The sequence below is a fragment of the Littorina saxatilis genome, linkage group LG10 (genome assembly GCF_037325665.1).
Source record: "Littorina saxatilis isolate snail1 linkage group LG10, US_GU_Lsax_2.0, whole genome shotgun sequence".
In the NCBI taxonomy this organism is placed as follows: domain Eukaryota; kingdom Metazoa; phylum Mollusca; class Gastropoda; order Littorinimorpha; family Littorinidae; genus Littorina; species Littorina saxatilis.
The window spans coordinates 48,826,539-48,844,837 of record NC_090254.1 but is presented as its reverse complement, the minus strand read 5'-3'; the positions used below and the strand labels follow the sequence as shown (position 1 = coordinate 48,844,837).

The 18,299-nt window shown below is 45.3% G+C and overlaps 2 protein-coding genes across 2 annotated transcripts; both read right to left on the bottom strand.

Moving 5' to 3' along the window:
* Positions 1–281: 281 nt before the first annotated feature.
* Positions 282–968, bottom strand: LOC138977910 (uncharacterized). The gene has a single exon (XM_070350514.1). The coding sequence runs from the start codon at positions 966–968 to the stop codon at positions 282–284; it is 687 nt and encodes a 228-aa protein (XP_070206615.1).
* Positions 969–1,759: 791 nt separating this feature from the next.
* LOC138977908 (uncharacterized protein KIAA1958 homolog) lies at positions 1,760–3,103 on the bottom strand. The gene has a single exon (XM_070350513.1). The coding sequence runs from the start codon at positions 3,101–3,103 to the stop codon at positions 1,760–1,762; it is 1,344 nt and encodes a 447-aa protein (XP_070206614.1).
* Positions 3,104–18,299: the final 15,196 nt, after the last annotated feature.

The window sequence follows — 18,299 nt, the reverse complement described above, 5'->3', positions numbered from 1 at the left end:
GATGCTCTCGAGGTTCTCGTAGTGTACGGTGATCAGATTCATATCCTCAGACGTTTTCTTCCCTATTAGCGGCATGAGGTCTTCATCAACTACTACAAACTCAGCTGTGTAGTGTTTCTCATTCTTTGGGTTTGTCAGTGTCAACTGTGTTTTCCCCAAGGGTGTAATGACTGTTCCGTCGTAAGTATGTAGCTTCGTCTTGGACTGAGTCATGAGCTTGGTTTTCTTCACGTATTTCTTTGGCATGACATTCACGCTCGCACCCGAGTCAATCTGACAGACTATGGTTTCCCATCCACTGTCATCTCAGCTTTGATGATTTTGCTCTGGCGGCATCTGCTTCCATTCACTGCAAGCAGAGTTTCATCTTCACTACTGTCAGTTTCATCAAATCCAACTGCATTCACTTTCTTTGGTTTTCTGTGTTTCGCAGTTGCACACACCACTCCGAAGTGATTTTTCTTCTTGCAGACCTTGCAGGTTTTCCCCCATGCTGGGCACAGTTCTTTTTTCAGAGGGTGCTTCTGTCCACAAAACTTGCAGTTGTGGATAACTTTCCCGAAGTTCCGGCTTTGGTTTTGCTTCTGAGCTACACTGCATGCTTCTGCAGTCTCATCTTCCTTTTTCAGGGTCCTTAGTTGCTGTGATGTGGCTTCTGCGGCCCTACACATGTCGATGCACAACTCAAGGCTCAGATCTGCTTCTTGGAGTAGTCTTTTTCTTGTCGAGCTGTCTCGGATTCCTAAGACAATCCTGTCTCGCAAGAGACTGTCTTTTAGGCAATCACAGAAATGACAAGTTGCAGCAAGAGTCCTCAATGCTGCTATGTACTCTTCCACGGTCTCATCCGGCCTTTGCTCCCTCTTATTGAACATGTATCGCTCGTAGGTCTCATTCGTTTTCCCGATGAAGTGAGCATCAAATGCTGCAATGATGTCCGCTACTGTCGGCTCTTCCTCAAGGTGCATATAGAGATTACACAACGTCATCGAGTGAGGGACCGAACAATATTGAAACTCGAGGATGATTTTTTTGTGGTATCAACCGAGACCGTAGGTCGAGGTTGATACCACACAAAAAAATCATCCGAGAGTTTCAATATTTTTTGGTCCCTCACAAGATGACGTTTGTGTAATTTGTGTATACAATGATCAACGACAAAGACAAAAATTAAAACAAAAACAACACGAACTCTTTTCCATCGAGGAATGGTGGAAGAAAAATAGTGTGGCGTGTCTTTGGTTTTAGTGGCTTACAAAATGGTATTCGTGAATAAAGTTTCGATTCTTTTATTTTGATTTTGAAAGAAAAAATTAGAGCCGACACAATGCAAACCTGGAAATCACGGTAGAAGCCACTTTCGCGTTCAGTTTGCTTGATCAAGAACTTGTGCGACAGCCATTGTGTAACCAGGAAGTGACGTATCTTTAGCTACACTTGACGTCATTTCAACCTTTTAGAGAGAGAGAGAGAGAGAGAGAGAGAGAGAGAGAGAGAGAGAGAGAGAGAGAGAGAGAGAGAGAGAGAGAGAGAACACGCATAGTTGATTAACGCAAATTTATTGCAATGAAACAAACAAGAACACGAACACTTTCTTTGCTTGAAATATAAATTCGTTCCAGTTTATCTTGGATTCTTGTCATTGGGCCTCATCAACTTAGGAGTAAAAAAAAGAAGAAAAAAACAACCACACACACGTACACAACTTAATGTAACTGAATGGAATTTGGTGCTCTGCAACTGAAGACGAAGAAGAAACTCATTGCGGCATTGTGAAATTGAAATTGAAAACTCCTCCATGAATGGGCGCATCAAAGGTCACTGCTGGCTGGCGGAGTGTGTTTCCGCCTGAGGCCGAGGCACTGGAATCTGCGTCATCAGTAGTTGACGTCATAGCTCCCAACTTTGAGACTGTGCAAGTGCGCGTGGTTGACAGAATTCGGGAAACTTGCAGTTGCTGGTTGTCGGACATTTTCGCGTAACTGAGTACAGACTGAATGTTTTTATGTCCTGATTTCTCCATTATATGGGTTGGGGGAACTCCAGAATCATTGAGCTTCTGTAGCAGCGTCTTCCTCGCCGAGGTACCCGAGATTCGTTTACTTGTGGTGGAAGATATCTCGGACGCGGCCGCCATTTCTTTCATCAAACTGCCGATTGTGTTCACTCCCATCGGCATTGCACGAAACCATTGTTTGCCTGGTTTCGGATCATGGACGCATGTGAGGTAGAACGGATAGTTGGAGCCGCATGTTTCTGCAGGGCGAAGAGAGGCATATTTCTCGAAGATCTTCACAGGGCACCGCTCAGGGTTTTCAACATCTTCATACGCTCGCGGTTTTGCCCTGACATCCTGCCTGGAAACCCCTGTTCTTGTTTTCGTGGTTCGCTCGTTGAATTCCAAGAAGCGGTGGCCACTGCTGTCCATCTGAACAGTTACGTCGGACCAGCACATCTGGCGATGTTCGGTTCTTGCCCGCATTCCAAAGTGGAGGCAGTTCAACCACCACAGGGTGTTGATTATGGCTCTTGGTGTGGACACTCCCAACTGACCAGAGTCCCACAGTGTTTCCACCTCTTCGTCCGTTAGTGCACACGCTCTTTGAGGTAAGTTTCCTTTCCCTGCTGATTTCAGCTTTTTTTGTTTGCTTTTTGCAACTGCTCGAACGTTTTCAAACAGCGTATCATTGCTGGAAAAAATCTTGCCTTTTCCGTTCGCTGCCATGTGCCGATCGACGGCGGACAGAAATCCTCGAATCGTACCTGGTTCGTATTCATCTCCATCTTCGCGTTTCACCGTTGTAAGAAACTTGACAAGAATGTTTGCAACAAGTTTTGGATCCTCAATTTTCGCTATATCAGCTGATCTCATCTGTTTTGCAAACTCTTCGGTTTGAAGAATGAAATCTGAAATCAGCCGTATCACATGTTCAGTTTTTCTTTTGGTGTTGGCGTTTTCTGTATCGGTGATGAGAGCGTTCTCATCGTCATCAGTGACTTTCTCGAATCTCCTTTTTTTGGGCGCAGCGGCCATTAAATTTTCGTCCTCTTCATTGAAGTCTTCTAAGAAAAAGTCGCTTATCAAATCAAAATCGCCGTCCATCTTGACGAACGAACGTTGGCGTGTGAATACACAACCGGAAATAGATCTAGATCTAAATTGATCTCTATGACCCGTGCCTTGATACCATTGAGATCATAGGAGATGCACAGCAGTGCTGATACCAGGTTTCTTTAGCTTCACTTTAAAATGATATCAGAACGATAGTTATTCACTTGAAAGTGAACACAGGAGAGTTGTATACACCATTGTACACTCCTAGACCATCAGGTCCCAGAGTATGCAAGAATAGCGCTCGTTTGTATGCGTTACTCTCTGGTTCTAGCTTCGTTATGACGCAATAGTTGTTCCACATTTGTTTGAACATCTTCCAGTCGTCACCTCCCTTCTTTACATTTAACGGAGGGGGAGGATTCACCCTGGCCGTGTGACGTTGTTGAGGTTGGTTATCACGATGTTCTGCCATTTCTCATAAACGTGTGTTGTTAAGACACGAAGAAAAGTCAAAGTTCGTCAAACGATAGCTAACACAGCTGTACGACAGTCGTGGATCAGAAACTGCTCCCTACATTCGGCGCAAAGAAAAGTTCATTCCACTAGACTAGAGAGTACTCACAGAATGCCAACAGCACGTATGTTGAGCGTAGGGTTTCAAGTTACCTTGCGCTGCCACCATGTTGTGTTGTGCGTAGCATACATTCAAAGATTCGACATAAAAACACGGAGTCTTCATTCCATGTGCTCGTATCTTTATGCAGGAAGCAAGAGAGAGGAAGTGGGGAGAGTAGTCTCCCTGTACATCGAATAGCCTGGTGCTCACAGTCACACTGTTGCGCAATAACGTACCAATAGGAAGGTAGGTAGGTAAATGCATAGGTAGGTAGGTAGGTAGGTAGAAAGGTAGGTATGGTAACTAAACCAAATTCCCATCGTGTCATTTTACCCTGTCAAATAATTTCACAGTGACAGAAATTCAAGTTCGCTGGGCAAGACCACAGCAGCAAGAGAGAATTACGTCATTTCTAATGACGTCAAACTATAATAACGTCATGTCTGTATGTCGGGAAATAGGTGTCTGTGACTTTCTTTTGTACGTGTACAGAGAGTGAATATGTGGAGAGAGAGACAGAGAGAGAGACAGAGACAGCGAGAGAGAGAGAGAGAAAGAGACAGACAGACAGACAGAGACAGACAGAGACAGACAGACAGTTTATTTTCAGTTGCCTACACCTGAAGAATATTCTAACGGTCACAACGGTCTTTTTCAAACAGGTAGAAGACTCCCCAACAGTCCCACCCCACTGAGCTACTGCGACGTGATGATTATCACGCGGAGTTCAGAACTACATGATGACATCGAGGATGACGCAGGCCGAGTGACGTCACGAGCTAGCGGCGTGGTGCGCGGTCTGCGTGATAAAGGCTTTCCGGTGTGTGTGCTGGGGCAACAAGACTGGAGACACAACAGGGCGAGGTGGGAGAGAGATATGCACGACGTGGCGGTGGCGGCAACAGACCGTGTCACCGTAACAGACTATAGCTGGGTGCACGGCTTGGAGCGGCGTGTGGTGGTGATGCTGCCAGGCAGGCACAAGGAGAATGATGAAGGACTGAGTGATGAGCTGATTGATCTTAGTGACAGACTGTATGCAGCATCGCGCTGTACCACACAGCTCATCATGGTGGACATGCCTCCTGTCACCACCGCCACTTCCACCGCCACCTGAACCACTGTTCCCGCCACCACTATCCCCTCCACAACCACTGCTACTACAAACATTACCTTCATTGCCACCACCACCACCACGACGACGACCAAGGCCGCCATCATCATCTCCGCAACGACTGTTACTACCAATATTGTCTCCTCTGCCTACAGCTACTCAGTCATCACAGCCGCCACCACAACCACGACGACGACAACTACTGTCGCTGTACCGTCCACGTCACCATCACCATCGTCAGCGCCGCCTCAACAACCAGCTACCGCCACTTTTATCACCGCACCACCATGACTTAGTGTTAGGGTTAGAGTTATCATCAGCAACACCAGCAACAATAACAACAACACCACCACCACCACAACAACAACATCAACAACAACCGCAGCAACAAAAACAACAGCAACAAGTATTGACCAAGAACAACCGAACTCAAACCACGGGAGCAGTTTTCATTTTATCTTCCAAGGATCAGAATTCAGCTCGTCAAGTCTTGTGACGTCAAACCTACAATATACGTCATTATTTCTGTGTATTTTTTGCTTCAAATCAGATCTATGCTAGCTTAGAAAGAGAAACTTTTGCGGGAAAACTGGAATTAGAAAATATGGAGACAATATTTCATGCTTTCTCCTCCATACGCACAATGAACGTCTCTCTAGCGATGTTTGTGTTACATAATGACCTGCAATAAAACAGTTGACATCAGCCTCGAATTGCATCACAATTTTGGAGAATTGGATACCTTATGTCTTTGAACATTTTGACTGCTAAGAGTACTGACATTTAGACTTGAAAAAGAGAGTGCAGTCTGATGAAAACCCGATTTCTTGGTGATTATATCGGTAATCTTTTCATCCTGATAACTCAAATAGTGCTAGAGATTGCAAAAGACTTCAAAATGCAGTTGAAACACGTACGGTAACCAGTCGACTTTGAGCGATCCCAGAAATGGGTTTTTTGGGTGATCAAATGCTACGTAAAAATCAATGAAACCACTAAGATTTCTAAAATATCGGAATAAAAATGGATTCTGTCAGATGCAATGTTGAAAGACGGCCTATACCCCAGACGGGGTCACAGGCGTAGGTGAGTGAGGTGAATGTTGAAAGACCAAATCTACTTGCATCATACAGAATAGTTCACAAGTCTGAACATAAGCTAAAGATATTCTGAGGTTATTAGTATGTTTCTTCCCTACTTTCACCGCAGTTGCTGGCTCGTAGAGTGCGTGATTGCTGGCTCGTAGAGTGCGTGATTGCTGGCTCGTAGAGTGCGTGATTGCTGGCTCGTAGAGTGCGTGATTGCTGGCTCGTAGAGTGCGTGATTGTTGGCTCGTAGAGCGCGTGATTGCTGGCTCGTAGAGTGCGTGATTGCTGGCTCGTAGAGCGCGTGATTGCTGGCTCGTAGAGTGCGTGATTGCTGGCTCGTAGAGTGCGTGATTACTGGCTTGTAGAGTGATTGATTGCTGGCTCGTAGAGTGCGTGATTGCTGGCTCGTAGAGTGCGTGATTGCTGGCTCGTAGAGTGCGTGATTGCTGGCTCGTAGAGTGCGTGATTTACACGGGCAGACATGCTGCAAACATAGCGACTGCTCCAGCTTACATCGCCAGTCAGTGCTCAAATCACGATTACCTTCCAAATTCCCGAGGGTAAAGGGGGATAATCGACTTTTTAGTGATCTCGCATGAGCCACTCTGCTCTGGGCCTGGACAGGAGAGATCGTTCACTGCCCCTTGTGGCTTTTTCAGACCCCCCCCCGTCGTCCTCTTCAGAAGTCTAAGTGATTGTCGGAAGAGGAGAGAATTTACGAGCCGGGTGAGCTCTAGCTCACTTTAGATTTAGTGACGCGTTTGTCGTCTTTTTTAATTTAATTTTGTTTTGAAAGTAAGAAAGAAAACATTGGGAAAGGCCTGTTTTAAGCAAAGCTGATATTTAGTCATTTTTCTTTTAATAATCTTTTACCACACTCGCTGACAATAACCTAGTCACACTGCTCTCTGAGAAACTCTCGCTGCATCTCAACACTACCAGGCCTACACAACTCGCTCACAATAAACTACAGTCACACTGCTCTCTGAGCTACTCTCGCTGCATCTCAACACTAACAGGCCTACACAACTCGCTGACAATAACCTACAGTCACACTGCTCTCTGAGCTACTCTCGCTGCATCTCAACACTAACAGGCCTACACAACTCGCTGACAATAACCTACAGTCACACTGCTCTCTGAGCAACTCTCGCTGCATCTCAACACTAACAGGCCTACACAACTCGCTGACAATAACCTACAGTCACACTGCTCTCTGAGCAACTCTCGCTGCATCTCAACACTAACAGGCCTACACAACTCGCTGACAATAACCTACAGTCACACTGCTCTCTGAGCAAGTCTCGCTGCATCTCAACACTAACAGGCCTACTAGTGGGGCCCCCAGTCGAAACGATTGTTCAAATTTGTATACCAACATATAATTTGGTGTGCTGTTAGAAGACATCTAAAGAATGTAAATTCCAGGGGGGGGGCAAGCAATTTTTGTCCTCTGGTAAATTTGGTTGCTAGGCAACGGAGTGCCTAGTCGCGAACAATGTCAAACACACAGTTTGGGCGTTTTAACACATATAAACTATAATATAAGACTGAATAAACATAATAAATCCATATTATTGGGTTGTTGTTGTCTTTTTAATGCCTTTAAGTGAAAAAATAAATAAATGGTTGAAAAATGAGCCAAAAATCATATTTTGGAACCTTCGGGTTAGGCTATATTTGTAGGTGCTCCCAAATAGAGACAAAAGAAGGTAAATAATAAGCTTGAATTGACCAGGGAACACACCAAAGCTTTGGTGATATACAGGTGAGCCCAGGGACCTAAATAATGTGTATATCTAACACGTTACTTAACAGCGTGTGTTCAGACTGAAGCAGTGAAGACATTGCAAACGGCGTAAATAAACACATGGACTGGAGCCTGTGCATCTTTTGCCAGAAGGACACAACAGAAAAGCTGATAAATCCCACCGAAGAAAGCTACAGCACAGCAGAGAGACATTTAAAAGGTTTTAAAGCAGTTGGAGCGTTTCAGTCATCACTGAAAATAGACAAATTCAATGATGGGTCAGGGATTGCGTCTTCGTTAGCCAAACATGGAGCTAGGTGGCACAAGAACTGCCGTGCTAACTACAACCAAAGAATGTTGGACAGAGCTGAAAAGAGACGGCATGCATGATGAATCTGAAAAAGATGAAGGCGAGACAGGAAAGAGATCACGCAGAGAGAGTGGGCAAGTTTCTCCACAAGAAAGAGACCTGTATGTTTAACTGTGGCAAAACTGGAAATCTTTCTGGAGGTTCTACATACCAGCTTGAGTCACATATTCGGGAAGCTGCTTTGAAGATTGACCCTCAAGTTGACAACAAGTCACGTCTCACGATGTTGGGACTGGCTCACATGGCCAGACGAGGGTTTTGCACTTCACGGGTAAGCCATGATAAGATAATTCGGCCAGATTGAGCCGGTTGAAACTAGCTGAAAGGCTGCTGCAAAGGTCAAAGCCACTGTCAGACCCAATTCACCTTAACAGAGTAGCCCTTTTCAGAAATCAGAACAAGTCTACTCAGATGACCAAGAATCTGAAGCTGAAGACAGCCAAGACCAACTGTGGTTTGTTTGCAAGATTGTATGTTGGATGTCAGGCTAGAGGAGAAGACCTTGATGAATTCTTTCAGCACGAAAACCAGTCATTCCCTCCATCAATCTCAGATTCTGGAGAATTGCGCCACGGCAACAAAAGCGATCTCCTGCATTGATGGTGCTGCGCTGGTGCACATTCTGAAGCCACGCCAAGCACAAACATTCCAAGAGTACAGTGATTCTGTCTTTTTAGCATATGTCCTGATGTGCCTGTCTAACGCTGATCGCGTTGACATTGTTTGGGACTGTTACCGTGACAACAGTCTGAAGTCATCAGTGAGGAAGAAACGAGGCTCTGGCATGAGGAGAAGAGTGAAAGGAGACGTTGCTCTGCCACGCAACTGGCCAGAATTCCTACGAAACAGTCAAAACAAAGAAGAGCTCTTTCATCCTGTCTGAAAATCTGAAGCTCGTCAAGGAAGACGGGAAAGTGGTCATTGCAACACAAGGTGTGGACTTTGTTAGTTCTAGTGACATTAGTGAGGACCAAAGAGCCAGGCTGTCCCCTTGTTCACAGTAGAGGCTGACACCAGACTGGTTGTACACTGTTCTGACCTGGCCAGAATGAATCACACTGACGTCATGATCAGGAATTTAGACACTGATGTAGTGGTGCTTGCAACAGCTCACTACCATTCCCTCCAGCTGGAAAACCTGTGGGTTGCATTTGTGCTGGATCCCACTATCGTCTTCTGCCTATTCACGACTACGCCCAGAGAAATCAGCAGCACCTCTGATGTTTTATTCTCTGACTGGCTGCGACACTGTGTCATCTTTCTTTGGTGTCAGTGAGAAGAGATGCTGGAAAGTGTGGATGTCTGATCCAGAATTCACAGCTGTTCCTTTGGGTGCTTGCATCACCGGACAAGTTCAGCCAGATTGAGCGCTTTGTCTCGTTGATGTTCGACAAGACCAGTGTTTCCGACAAGGTGAACCATGCCAGAAAACACCTGTTCACGAAGAAAGGGCGCATGCTGGAAAACACCCCACCCACTCAAGCTGCTCTTCTTGAACACACGCAAAGATCATCTGGAAGGAAGCTCTCATTCCGCAGCCAGAGATTCCAGATCCTGCAAGCTGGGGCTGGGAAGAAGTTGATGGAACTTATTCGCCTGTTTGGACATCACTTCCAGATGCATCTAAGATCTGCTCTGAACTAGTAAAATGCAGCTGCAAGAAAGGTTGTAGAGGTCCGTATAGCTGTGCCACAGCGGGTGTCCCCTGCACTGCTCTTTGCTTCTGTGATAGCAAATGCCAGCGTGACTGAAAGACTGAATTTATGAACCGGTTATGTGAGTAAATCGCAATGGATATAGAAGAAACTATGTTTACAGGTTTCTTTTTCAAACTCTGGCATTATGCATGAAATGCATTTCTTTGTTAACAAATAGTAGAAATACAGCTTCGCGTACAGTATTAATTTTGTAAATAGGAGGGCCTGTACAACCTTGTTGAGAATTTATCTGTAGACAATTGACCGGACAGTATGTTTTACATCAGTATGTAGTGTCGTAGTGTCATCTGTCTTTGCTTTAAAATAAAGCAGAATCATGAACCCATTCCAAAAAGATAGCAACTAGCAAGAATATATTTGTCATTTGCATAATTTTAATAGTCAATGTGCAAGCTTGCGATTGTTACTAGACGGTACCGTTCTTGAAAAGAAAACCGATTCATTTGTATATAATTATAAAACGTCAATAGCCAGTGCAGGGGCGGATCACATCATGGGGGTTTCCAAATTTCTTAAAGGGACAATTCGACGACGCGAAGCGTTTAGTTGTGGGCGCGAAAATGGAGCAATCTTGTGCAATCTGAGCCAAGAAACTTCCCCTAATACACCTTCAAAAAGTAAATTTAAGAAGACAAATTAGATTACCAATAAAAGGAAAATTGACCGATCTGGTGCAACCTGAGCCAGCAAATTACCCAACTACCTTCCGAAACCGTCATTTGGAAGACAAAGGCCAGGGGCCCGGGGGCATGCCCCCCCGGAAAATGTTGATAAAAATCAAGGAAAATGGAGGAATCTGGTGCAATTTGAGCCTTCAGTTTCTCTTTATTTTTAAATGTATTTTTTTTAATACTTTTTTTTTTTTGTTAGGCTGCGGGGGGGGGGGGGGGGGGTCCGGAAACCCCGGAAACCCCCCTGGATCCGCCCCTGCAGTGTGTTTATTGTCCTGATGTTGGAAACATGGTACAGGCAAACATAAATGTTAATTCAAAGGTAAACTAAACTCTTAGTTACAAAGAACTGGTGTTTTGAATGTTCACCTTCTGCAAAAGTGCGTTTTGAGGGTATGCTTACTAAACAGGTCATATTTTCGTTCATAGACCATTTAGAAGTTGCCCCTCCCTGGCATTTGGATCCTGAGAGATGTCTTTTTAACTGTATAAAGTATCATGTTGGTATACCAATCCGAACAATTCAGCCCCTATTCTGCAGCTAGTCCTAGCACTATACACAACTCGCTGACAATAAACTACAGTCACACTGCTCTCTGAGCAACTCTCGCTGCATCTCAACACTAACAGGCCTACACAACTCGCTGACAATAACCTACAGTCACACTGCTCTCTGAGCTACTCTCGCTGCATCTCAACACTAACAGGCCTACACATTGGCCTCTGCCACCCCTGTCACGAGCGACACACCACCTCTGCCTAACTCAAAGAAAAAGACAAAAGAGAAACATTCGTTGGTAACAAATAAATAGCTGATCCATTAGCCTCGTACAAACGATATCCTGATTCATTTTCGACCTAAAATTCAGTCTAACGACAAAATGCTCAAATACTCGACACCACTATTATTACACCCCCGGTATAGGGGTGTGTATAGGTTTCGGTCGATGTGTTTGTTTGTGTGTTTGTTTGTGTGTTTGTTTGTGTTTGTGTTCGCATATAGATCTCAAGAATGAACGGACCGATCGTCACCAAACTTGGTGAACAGGTTCTATACATTCCTGAGACGGTCCTTACAAAAATTGGGACCAGTCAAACACACGGTTAGGGAGTTATTGGTGGATTAAGATTCTACAAGGACTTATAGAGAAACATTATAATGGTCAAAGGGAAATAACCATTCTCACTGCACCCATTCTCACTGCCACCAACTGAGAAGGTTATTTCCCTTTGACGGGGGTGTTTTTTCTACCTCGGAGAAATTTCTTGTTATCTATGGGCAGCACATCGTTTTTCTCACCCCGACGAACATAGCAAAATCTGCTGAAGAGACTTTAAAAAAAAATTAACCACCTCACTACAGTAAACATTAACCACCCAACTATAGTAAACATTAACCACCCCAATACAGTGAAAAACAACCACCCCACTACAGTAAACAATAACCACCCAACTACAGTAAACATTAACCACCCAACTACAGTAAACATTAACCACCCAACTACAGTCAACATTAACCACCCAACTACAGTCAACATTAACCACCCAACTACAGTAAACAATAACCACCCAACTACAGTAAACATTAACCACCCAACTACAGTAAACATTAACCACCCAACTACAGTAAACATTAACCACCCAACTACAGTAAACCCTAACCACCCAACTACAGTAAGCCCTAACCACCCAACTAGAGTAAACACTAACCACCCAACTACAGTAAACATTAACCACCCAACTACAGTAAACCCTAACCACCCAACTACAGTAAACATTAACCACCCAGCAACAGTAAACATTAACCACCCAACTACAGTAAACATTAACCACCCAACTACAGTAAACACTAACCACCCCACTACAGTAAACACTAACCACCCAACTACAGTAAACACTAACCACCCAGCAACAGTAAACATTAACCACCCAACTACAGTAAACAATAAACACCCAACTACAGTAAACACTAAACACCCAACTACATTAAACACTAACCACCCAACTACAGTAAACACTAACCACCCAACTACAGTAAACACTAACCACCCAACTACAGTAAACATTAACCACCCCACTACAGTAAACACTAACCACCCAACTACAGTGAACAACAACCACCCCACTACAGTAAACAATAACCACCCAACTACAGTAAACAATAACCACCCTACTACAGTAAACACTAACCACCCAACTACAGTAAACAATAACCACCCTACTACAGTAAACAATAACCACCCAACTACAGTAAACAATAACCACCCAACTACAGTAAACAATAACCACCCAACTACAGTAAACAATAACCACCCAACTACAGTAAACACTAACCACCCAACTACAGTAAACAATAATCACCCAACTACAGTAAACCCTAACCACCCCACTACAGTAAACACTAACCGCCCCACTACAGTAAACACTAACCACCCAACTACAGTAAACAATAACCACCCAACTACAGTAAACAATAACCACCCAACTACAGTAAACAATAACCACCCAACTACAGTAAACAATAACCACCCAACTACAGTAAACATTAACCATCCAACTTCAGTAAACAACAACCACCCAACTACAGTACACATTAACCACCCAACTACAGTAAACACTAACCACCCAACTACAGTAAACAATAACCACCCAACTACAGTAAACATTAACCACCCAACTACAGTAAAACGAAAGATCTCCCAGTTGACAACTGCCCAAATGACAAACACTGCCTGCATTGTGGTGGTGCTCACTGTCCAAATGACAAACACTGCCTGCATTGTGGTGGTGTTCACTGTCCAAATGACAAACACTGCCTGCATTGTGGTGGTGTTCACTGTCCAAATGACAAACACTGCCTGCATTGTGGTGGTGCTCACTGTCCAAATGACAAACACTGCCTGCATTGTGGCGGTGTTCACTATCCAAATGACAAACACTGCCTGCATTGTGGTGGTGTTCACTGTCCAAATGACAAACACTGCCTGCATTGTGACGGTGTTCACTGTCCAAATGACAAACACTGCCTGCATTGTGACGGTGTTCACTGTCCAAATGACAAACACTGCCTGCATTGTGACGGTGTTCACTGTCCAATTGACAAACACTGCCTGCATTGTGGTGGTGTTCACTGTCCAAATGACAAACACTGCCTGCATTGTGGTGGTGTTCACTGTCCAAATGACAAACACTGCCTGCATTGTGACGGTGTTCACTGTCCAAATGACAAACACTGCCTGCATTGTGACGGTGTTCACTGTCCAAATGACAAACACTGCCTGCATTGTGGTGGTGTTCACTGTCCAAATGACAAACACTGCCTGCATTGTGGTGGTGTTCACTGTCCAAATGACAAACACTGCCTGCATTGTGGTGGCGCTCACTGTCCAAATGACAAACACTGCCTGCATTATGACGGTGTTCACTGTCCAAATGACAAACACTGCCTGCATTGTGGTGGCGCTCACTGTCCAAATGACAAACACTGCCTGCATTGTGGTGGTGTTTACTGTCCAAATGACAAACACTGCCTGCATTGTGGTGGCGCTCACTGTCCAAATGACAAACACTGCCTGCATTGTGGCTGTGTTCACTGTCCAAATGACAAACACTTCCTGCATTGTGGTGGCGTTCACTGTCCAAATAACAAACACTGCCTGCATTGTGGTGGTGCTCACTGTCCAAATGACAAACACTGCCTGCATTGTGGCTGTGTTCACTGTCCAAATAACAAACACTGCCTGCATTGTGGTGGTGCTCACTGTCCAAATGACAAACACTGCCTGCATTGTGGTGGTGCTCACTGTCTAAATGACAAACACTGCCTGCATTGTGGTGGTGCTCCCTGTCAAAATGACAAACACTGCCTGCATTGTGGTGGTGCTCACTGTCCAAATGACAAACACTGCCTGCATTGTGGTGGTGTTCACTATCCAAATGACAAACACTGCCTGCATTGTAGTGGTATTCACTGTCCAAATGACAAACACTGCCTGCATTGTGGTGGTGCTCACTGTCCAAATGACAAACACTGCCTGCATTGTGGTGGTGTTCACTGCCCAAATGACAAACACTGCCTGCATTGTGGTGGTGCTCACTGTCCAAATGACAAACACTGCCTGCATTGTGGTGGTGTTCACTGTTCAAATGACAAACACTGCCTGCATTGTGGTGGTGCTCACTGTCCAAATGACAAACACTGCCTGCATTGTGGCGGTGTTCACTATCCAAAGGACAAACACTGCCTGCATTGTGGTGGTGTTCACTATCCAAATGACAAACACTGCCTGCATTGTGACGGTGTTCACTGTCCAAATGACAAACACTGCCTGCATTGTGACGGTGTTCACTGTCCAAATGACAAACACTGCCTGCATTGTGGTGGTGTTCACTGTCCAAATGACAAACACTGCCTGCATTGTGGTGGTGCTCACTGTCCAAATGACAAACACTGCCTGCATTGTGGTGGTGTTCACTGTCCAAATGACAAACACTGCCTGCATTGTGGTGGTGCTCACTGTCCAAATGACAAACACTGTCTGCATTGTGACGGTGCTCACTGTCCAAATGACAAACACTGCCTGCATTGTGGTGGTGTTTACTGTCCAAATGACAAACACTGCCTGCATTGTGGTGGCGCTCACTGTCCATATAACAAACACTGCCTGCATTGTGATGGTGTTCACTGTTCAAATGACAAACACTGCCTGCATTGTGGTGGTGTTCACTGTCCAAATGACAAACACTGCCTGCATTGTGACGGTGTTCACTATCCAAATGACAAACACTGCCTGCATTGTGATGGTGTTCACTGTCCAATTAACAAACACTGCCTGCATTGTGGTGGTGTTCACTGTCCAAATGACAAACACTGCCTGCATTGTGGTGGTGCTCACTGTCTAAATGACAAACACTGCCTGCATTGTGGTGGTGCTCACTGTCCAAATGACAAACACTGCCTGCATTGTGGTGGTGCTCACTGTCCAAATAACAAACACTGCCTGCATTGTGACGGTGACACGTGACGGCTTATCTCCTCAAGATTGAGCAATCTTGGGAGCACACGCAAACACCCAAACCATTCACTCAACGCACACCCAAGAAAGATTACAAGTGGAGACAGACGTCACTATGTATAAAAAGACTAAAGGAACCACATGTAACTTATAAGCTTTATATAATAAACACAAATTTATCACATAACATCCACACATTTAACGGGTAACCCTACAAATACTACAAACATTGACAACACATGAATTCACATGAAATTATACTGGAACTCCAGTCCTAAACACCCCCCCTGGTTCTATAGTCTGTTCGTATCCGGCGCTCAATAATGTTGCATCACCAAATCACACGAACACAGACACATACTTTAACAGCGACAGGGTACTTAGCTTTTCAGGAATACACAACGCCCACCAAGGCCTTATATGTCCTTCCCTCCTCAGAATGCCGCAGCCGTTCTGAGTCTGACCCACTAGAAAGGTCCCCGACTGCCTAAGCTCGTCGTCCCCAGCTCCATCCTTCAGAGCTGTTCCCCAGATTCCTAGGCAATTGTAGAGCTGACCAAACCCCTTCCTCTTGCCGTCTTCTGTTGGTCCCGCGTACACTCTGTGTGGAACCTTCTTGTCGGAGTGACCCATGTCGCACTTCATGCGTCACCGTGAACCGCAGTCACCTTCCGATAGCGTTCCCACTGTCCAGTCTTAACGCCTTCACGTAATCATACGTCCCTCCTCCGTTCTCTCCGGCCAACTGCATATAATAAAACAGCACGTTAATACTGAACAACACCATCCCTAGCTACCTGGCGTGTATCGATGGTTGTGTTAGTGCTCATCGGTAATGCAACCTCTTTGCGCATAATACCGATGGACATCAAGATCGAATATTACACCAGGCAACCATATATGGAAAAGGATAATTATTTAATGCATTAGCTATAAAACGGGGCTTTACAATAATATTTATAGTTCGCTTCAACCTATAAACTTATTGTCTTTATCATGACCATATACGCCATGTGATATGTTACAAATAACTGGACAAACGTACACTAAATGTTAGATTGTGGTATCCAACTTTACATTACATTACATGACCACGATTGCATGTCGCAACACCCATATCCCTGCACAGGTATGATACATCCCCGCATATTATTACACACTATAATATGAAGATATAACACAACATGCTCAATACTATAAGTATACGAAAGTTGTCGGGATGTCGGCCGCCATCTTGAATACTATACTGTTCAAAAAAAGAAACGCATAGCTTGTAATATTTGGTTAATTTAGTTATATGGCTACAAGGATATCCACCAAACTGCAGAAAATGTTTATCTGGTCGTCGACCTTTCGTCCATTGCCACAAGTGAGCTCTGCACGTGACGCATGCGTTATCAGTGGCTACAATGTCAAAATTGCTCATTTGGCATGACCACTCGTCATGCTTCAGTGTAATCTCGTGAAACTCGGGGAATATTGAGCTCTCACCATGTCTTCCAAAACCCATAAAAGCGGATTGTTCGCCACAAAGAAATCAGACGACAATTCAGCGACGAAAGATGGCCCGATTGAGCAGAGAAGACCGCCAAATTGCATTGGGTCGTTTACAAGCAGGCCAAAGTCAAAGTGCAATCGCCAGGCACTTCCACGTGTCCCAGAGCACCATCAGTAGACTGTGGGTCAGGTTTCAAGCCACTGGCTCCGTTGCTGACTTGCCACGAGCGGGAAGACCAAGGGCGACAACTGCTGCTCACGACCGCTTCATACGGCTCCGCCACCTCCGGAATCGTTTCCTTTCGGCCTCATCTTCTGTCCAGGCTCTCCCCGGGCCACACCGATTATCGGACCAGACCGTGCGGAACCGCCTGCATGAAGCTGGTTTGAGAGCTCGCAGACCTCACAGAGGAGCTGTCCTCACCCGCCGCCATCGCCAGAACCGAGTGCAGTGGGGCAACCAGCACCTTCGCTGGACCGTCCGGAATCACTGGAGACACGTGTGGTTCAGCGACGAGTCCTACTTCCTGCTCCAGCGACATGATGGTCGGAGGAGGGTCTACCGGAGAGTAAACGAACGTTACGCGCCCAACTGTGTGGATGAGGCACCCGTTCATGGTGGTGGAGGCGTCATGGTGTGGGGGGCGATCAATACCGCTGGAAGGAGCACCCTGGTGCACGTCCAAGGGCGCATAACTGCCCAGCGATACGTGGAGGAAATTCTGCGCCCACACGCCCTTCCTCTTCTGGCTGACCAGGATGCCATATTCCAGCAGGACAACGCTCGCCCGCACACAGCACGACTCACCACCCAGTTCCTCACCGACCACCATGTCCAGGTGCTTCCCTGGCCATCCATGTCGCCAGACATGAACCCGATAGAACACCTCTGGGATGAATTGGACAGACGTGTGCGCAGGCGAGAAGAAGTGCCGGCAAATCACCGCGATCTATTGCAGGCACTTCAGGAGGAGTGGGACACCATCCCACAGCAAGATATCCGGCATCTGATCCAGTCCATGCCCAGAAGGTGCCGGGCAGTTGTTGCTGCTCAAGGCAGTCACACCCCCTACTGACTTGACAGCCTCGGCACCCAATCGTATTGATTGACTGATTGATTTGAAGATGCAAATGAACTGTGTGTGCATTCAACTGTGTCCATACCAAATTTCAAACAAATAATCTAAATATTGGATTTTCTGTTAATTTTTTCGAAAAATAAAACAAATTTGGCAAGTAGCAACTATGCGTTTCTTTTTTTGAACAGTATATGTGATTTTTCCATGTGAACGAATATTTAATAAGTATATGCAAATAATTACACACATATTATTCCACTGTACGTTCACTATATATCACTTCCAGACATGCGTTAATATATATATCCCGAGGCACTCTATACGAA

Bases quoted from the DNA above. Each gene is read 5' to 3' on its own strand.
- LOC138977910 (XM_070350514.1), bottom strand. From the start codon at position 968: ATGCACCTTGAGGAAGAGCCGACAGTAGCGGACATCATTGCAGCATTT.
- LOC138977908 (XM_070350513.1), bottom strand. From the start codon at position 3,103: ATGGACGGCGATTTTGATTTGATAAGCGACTTTTTCTTAGAAGACTTC.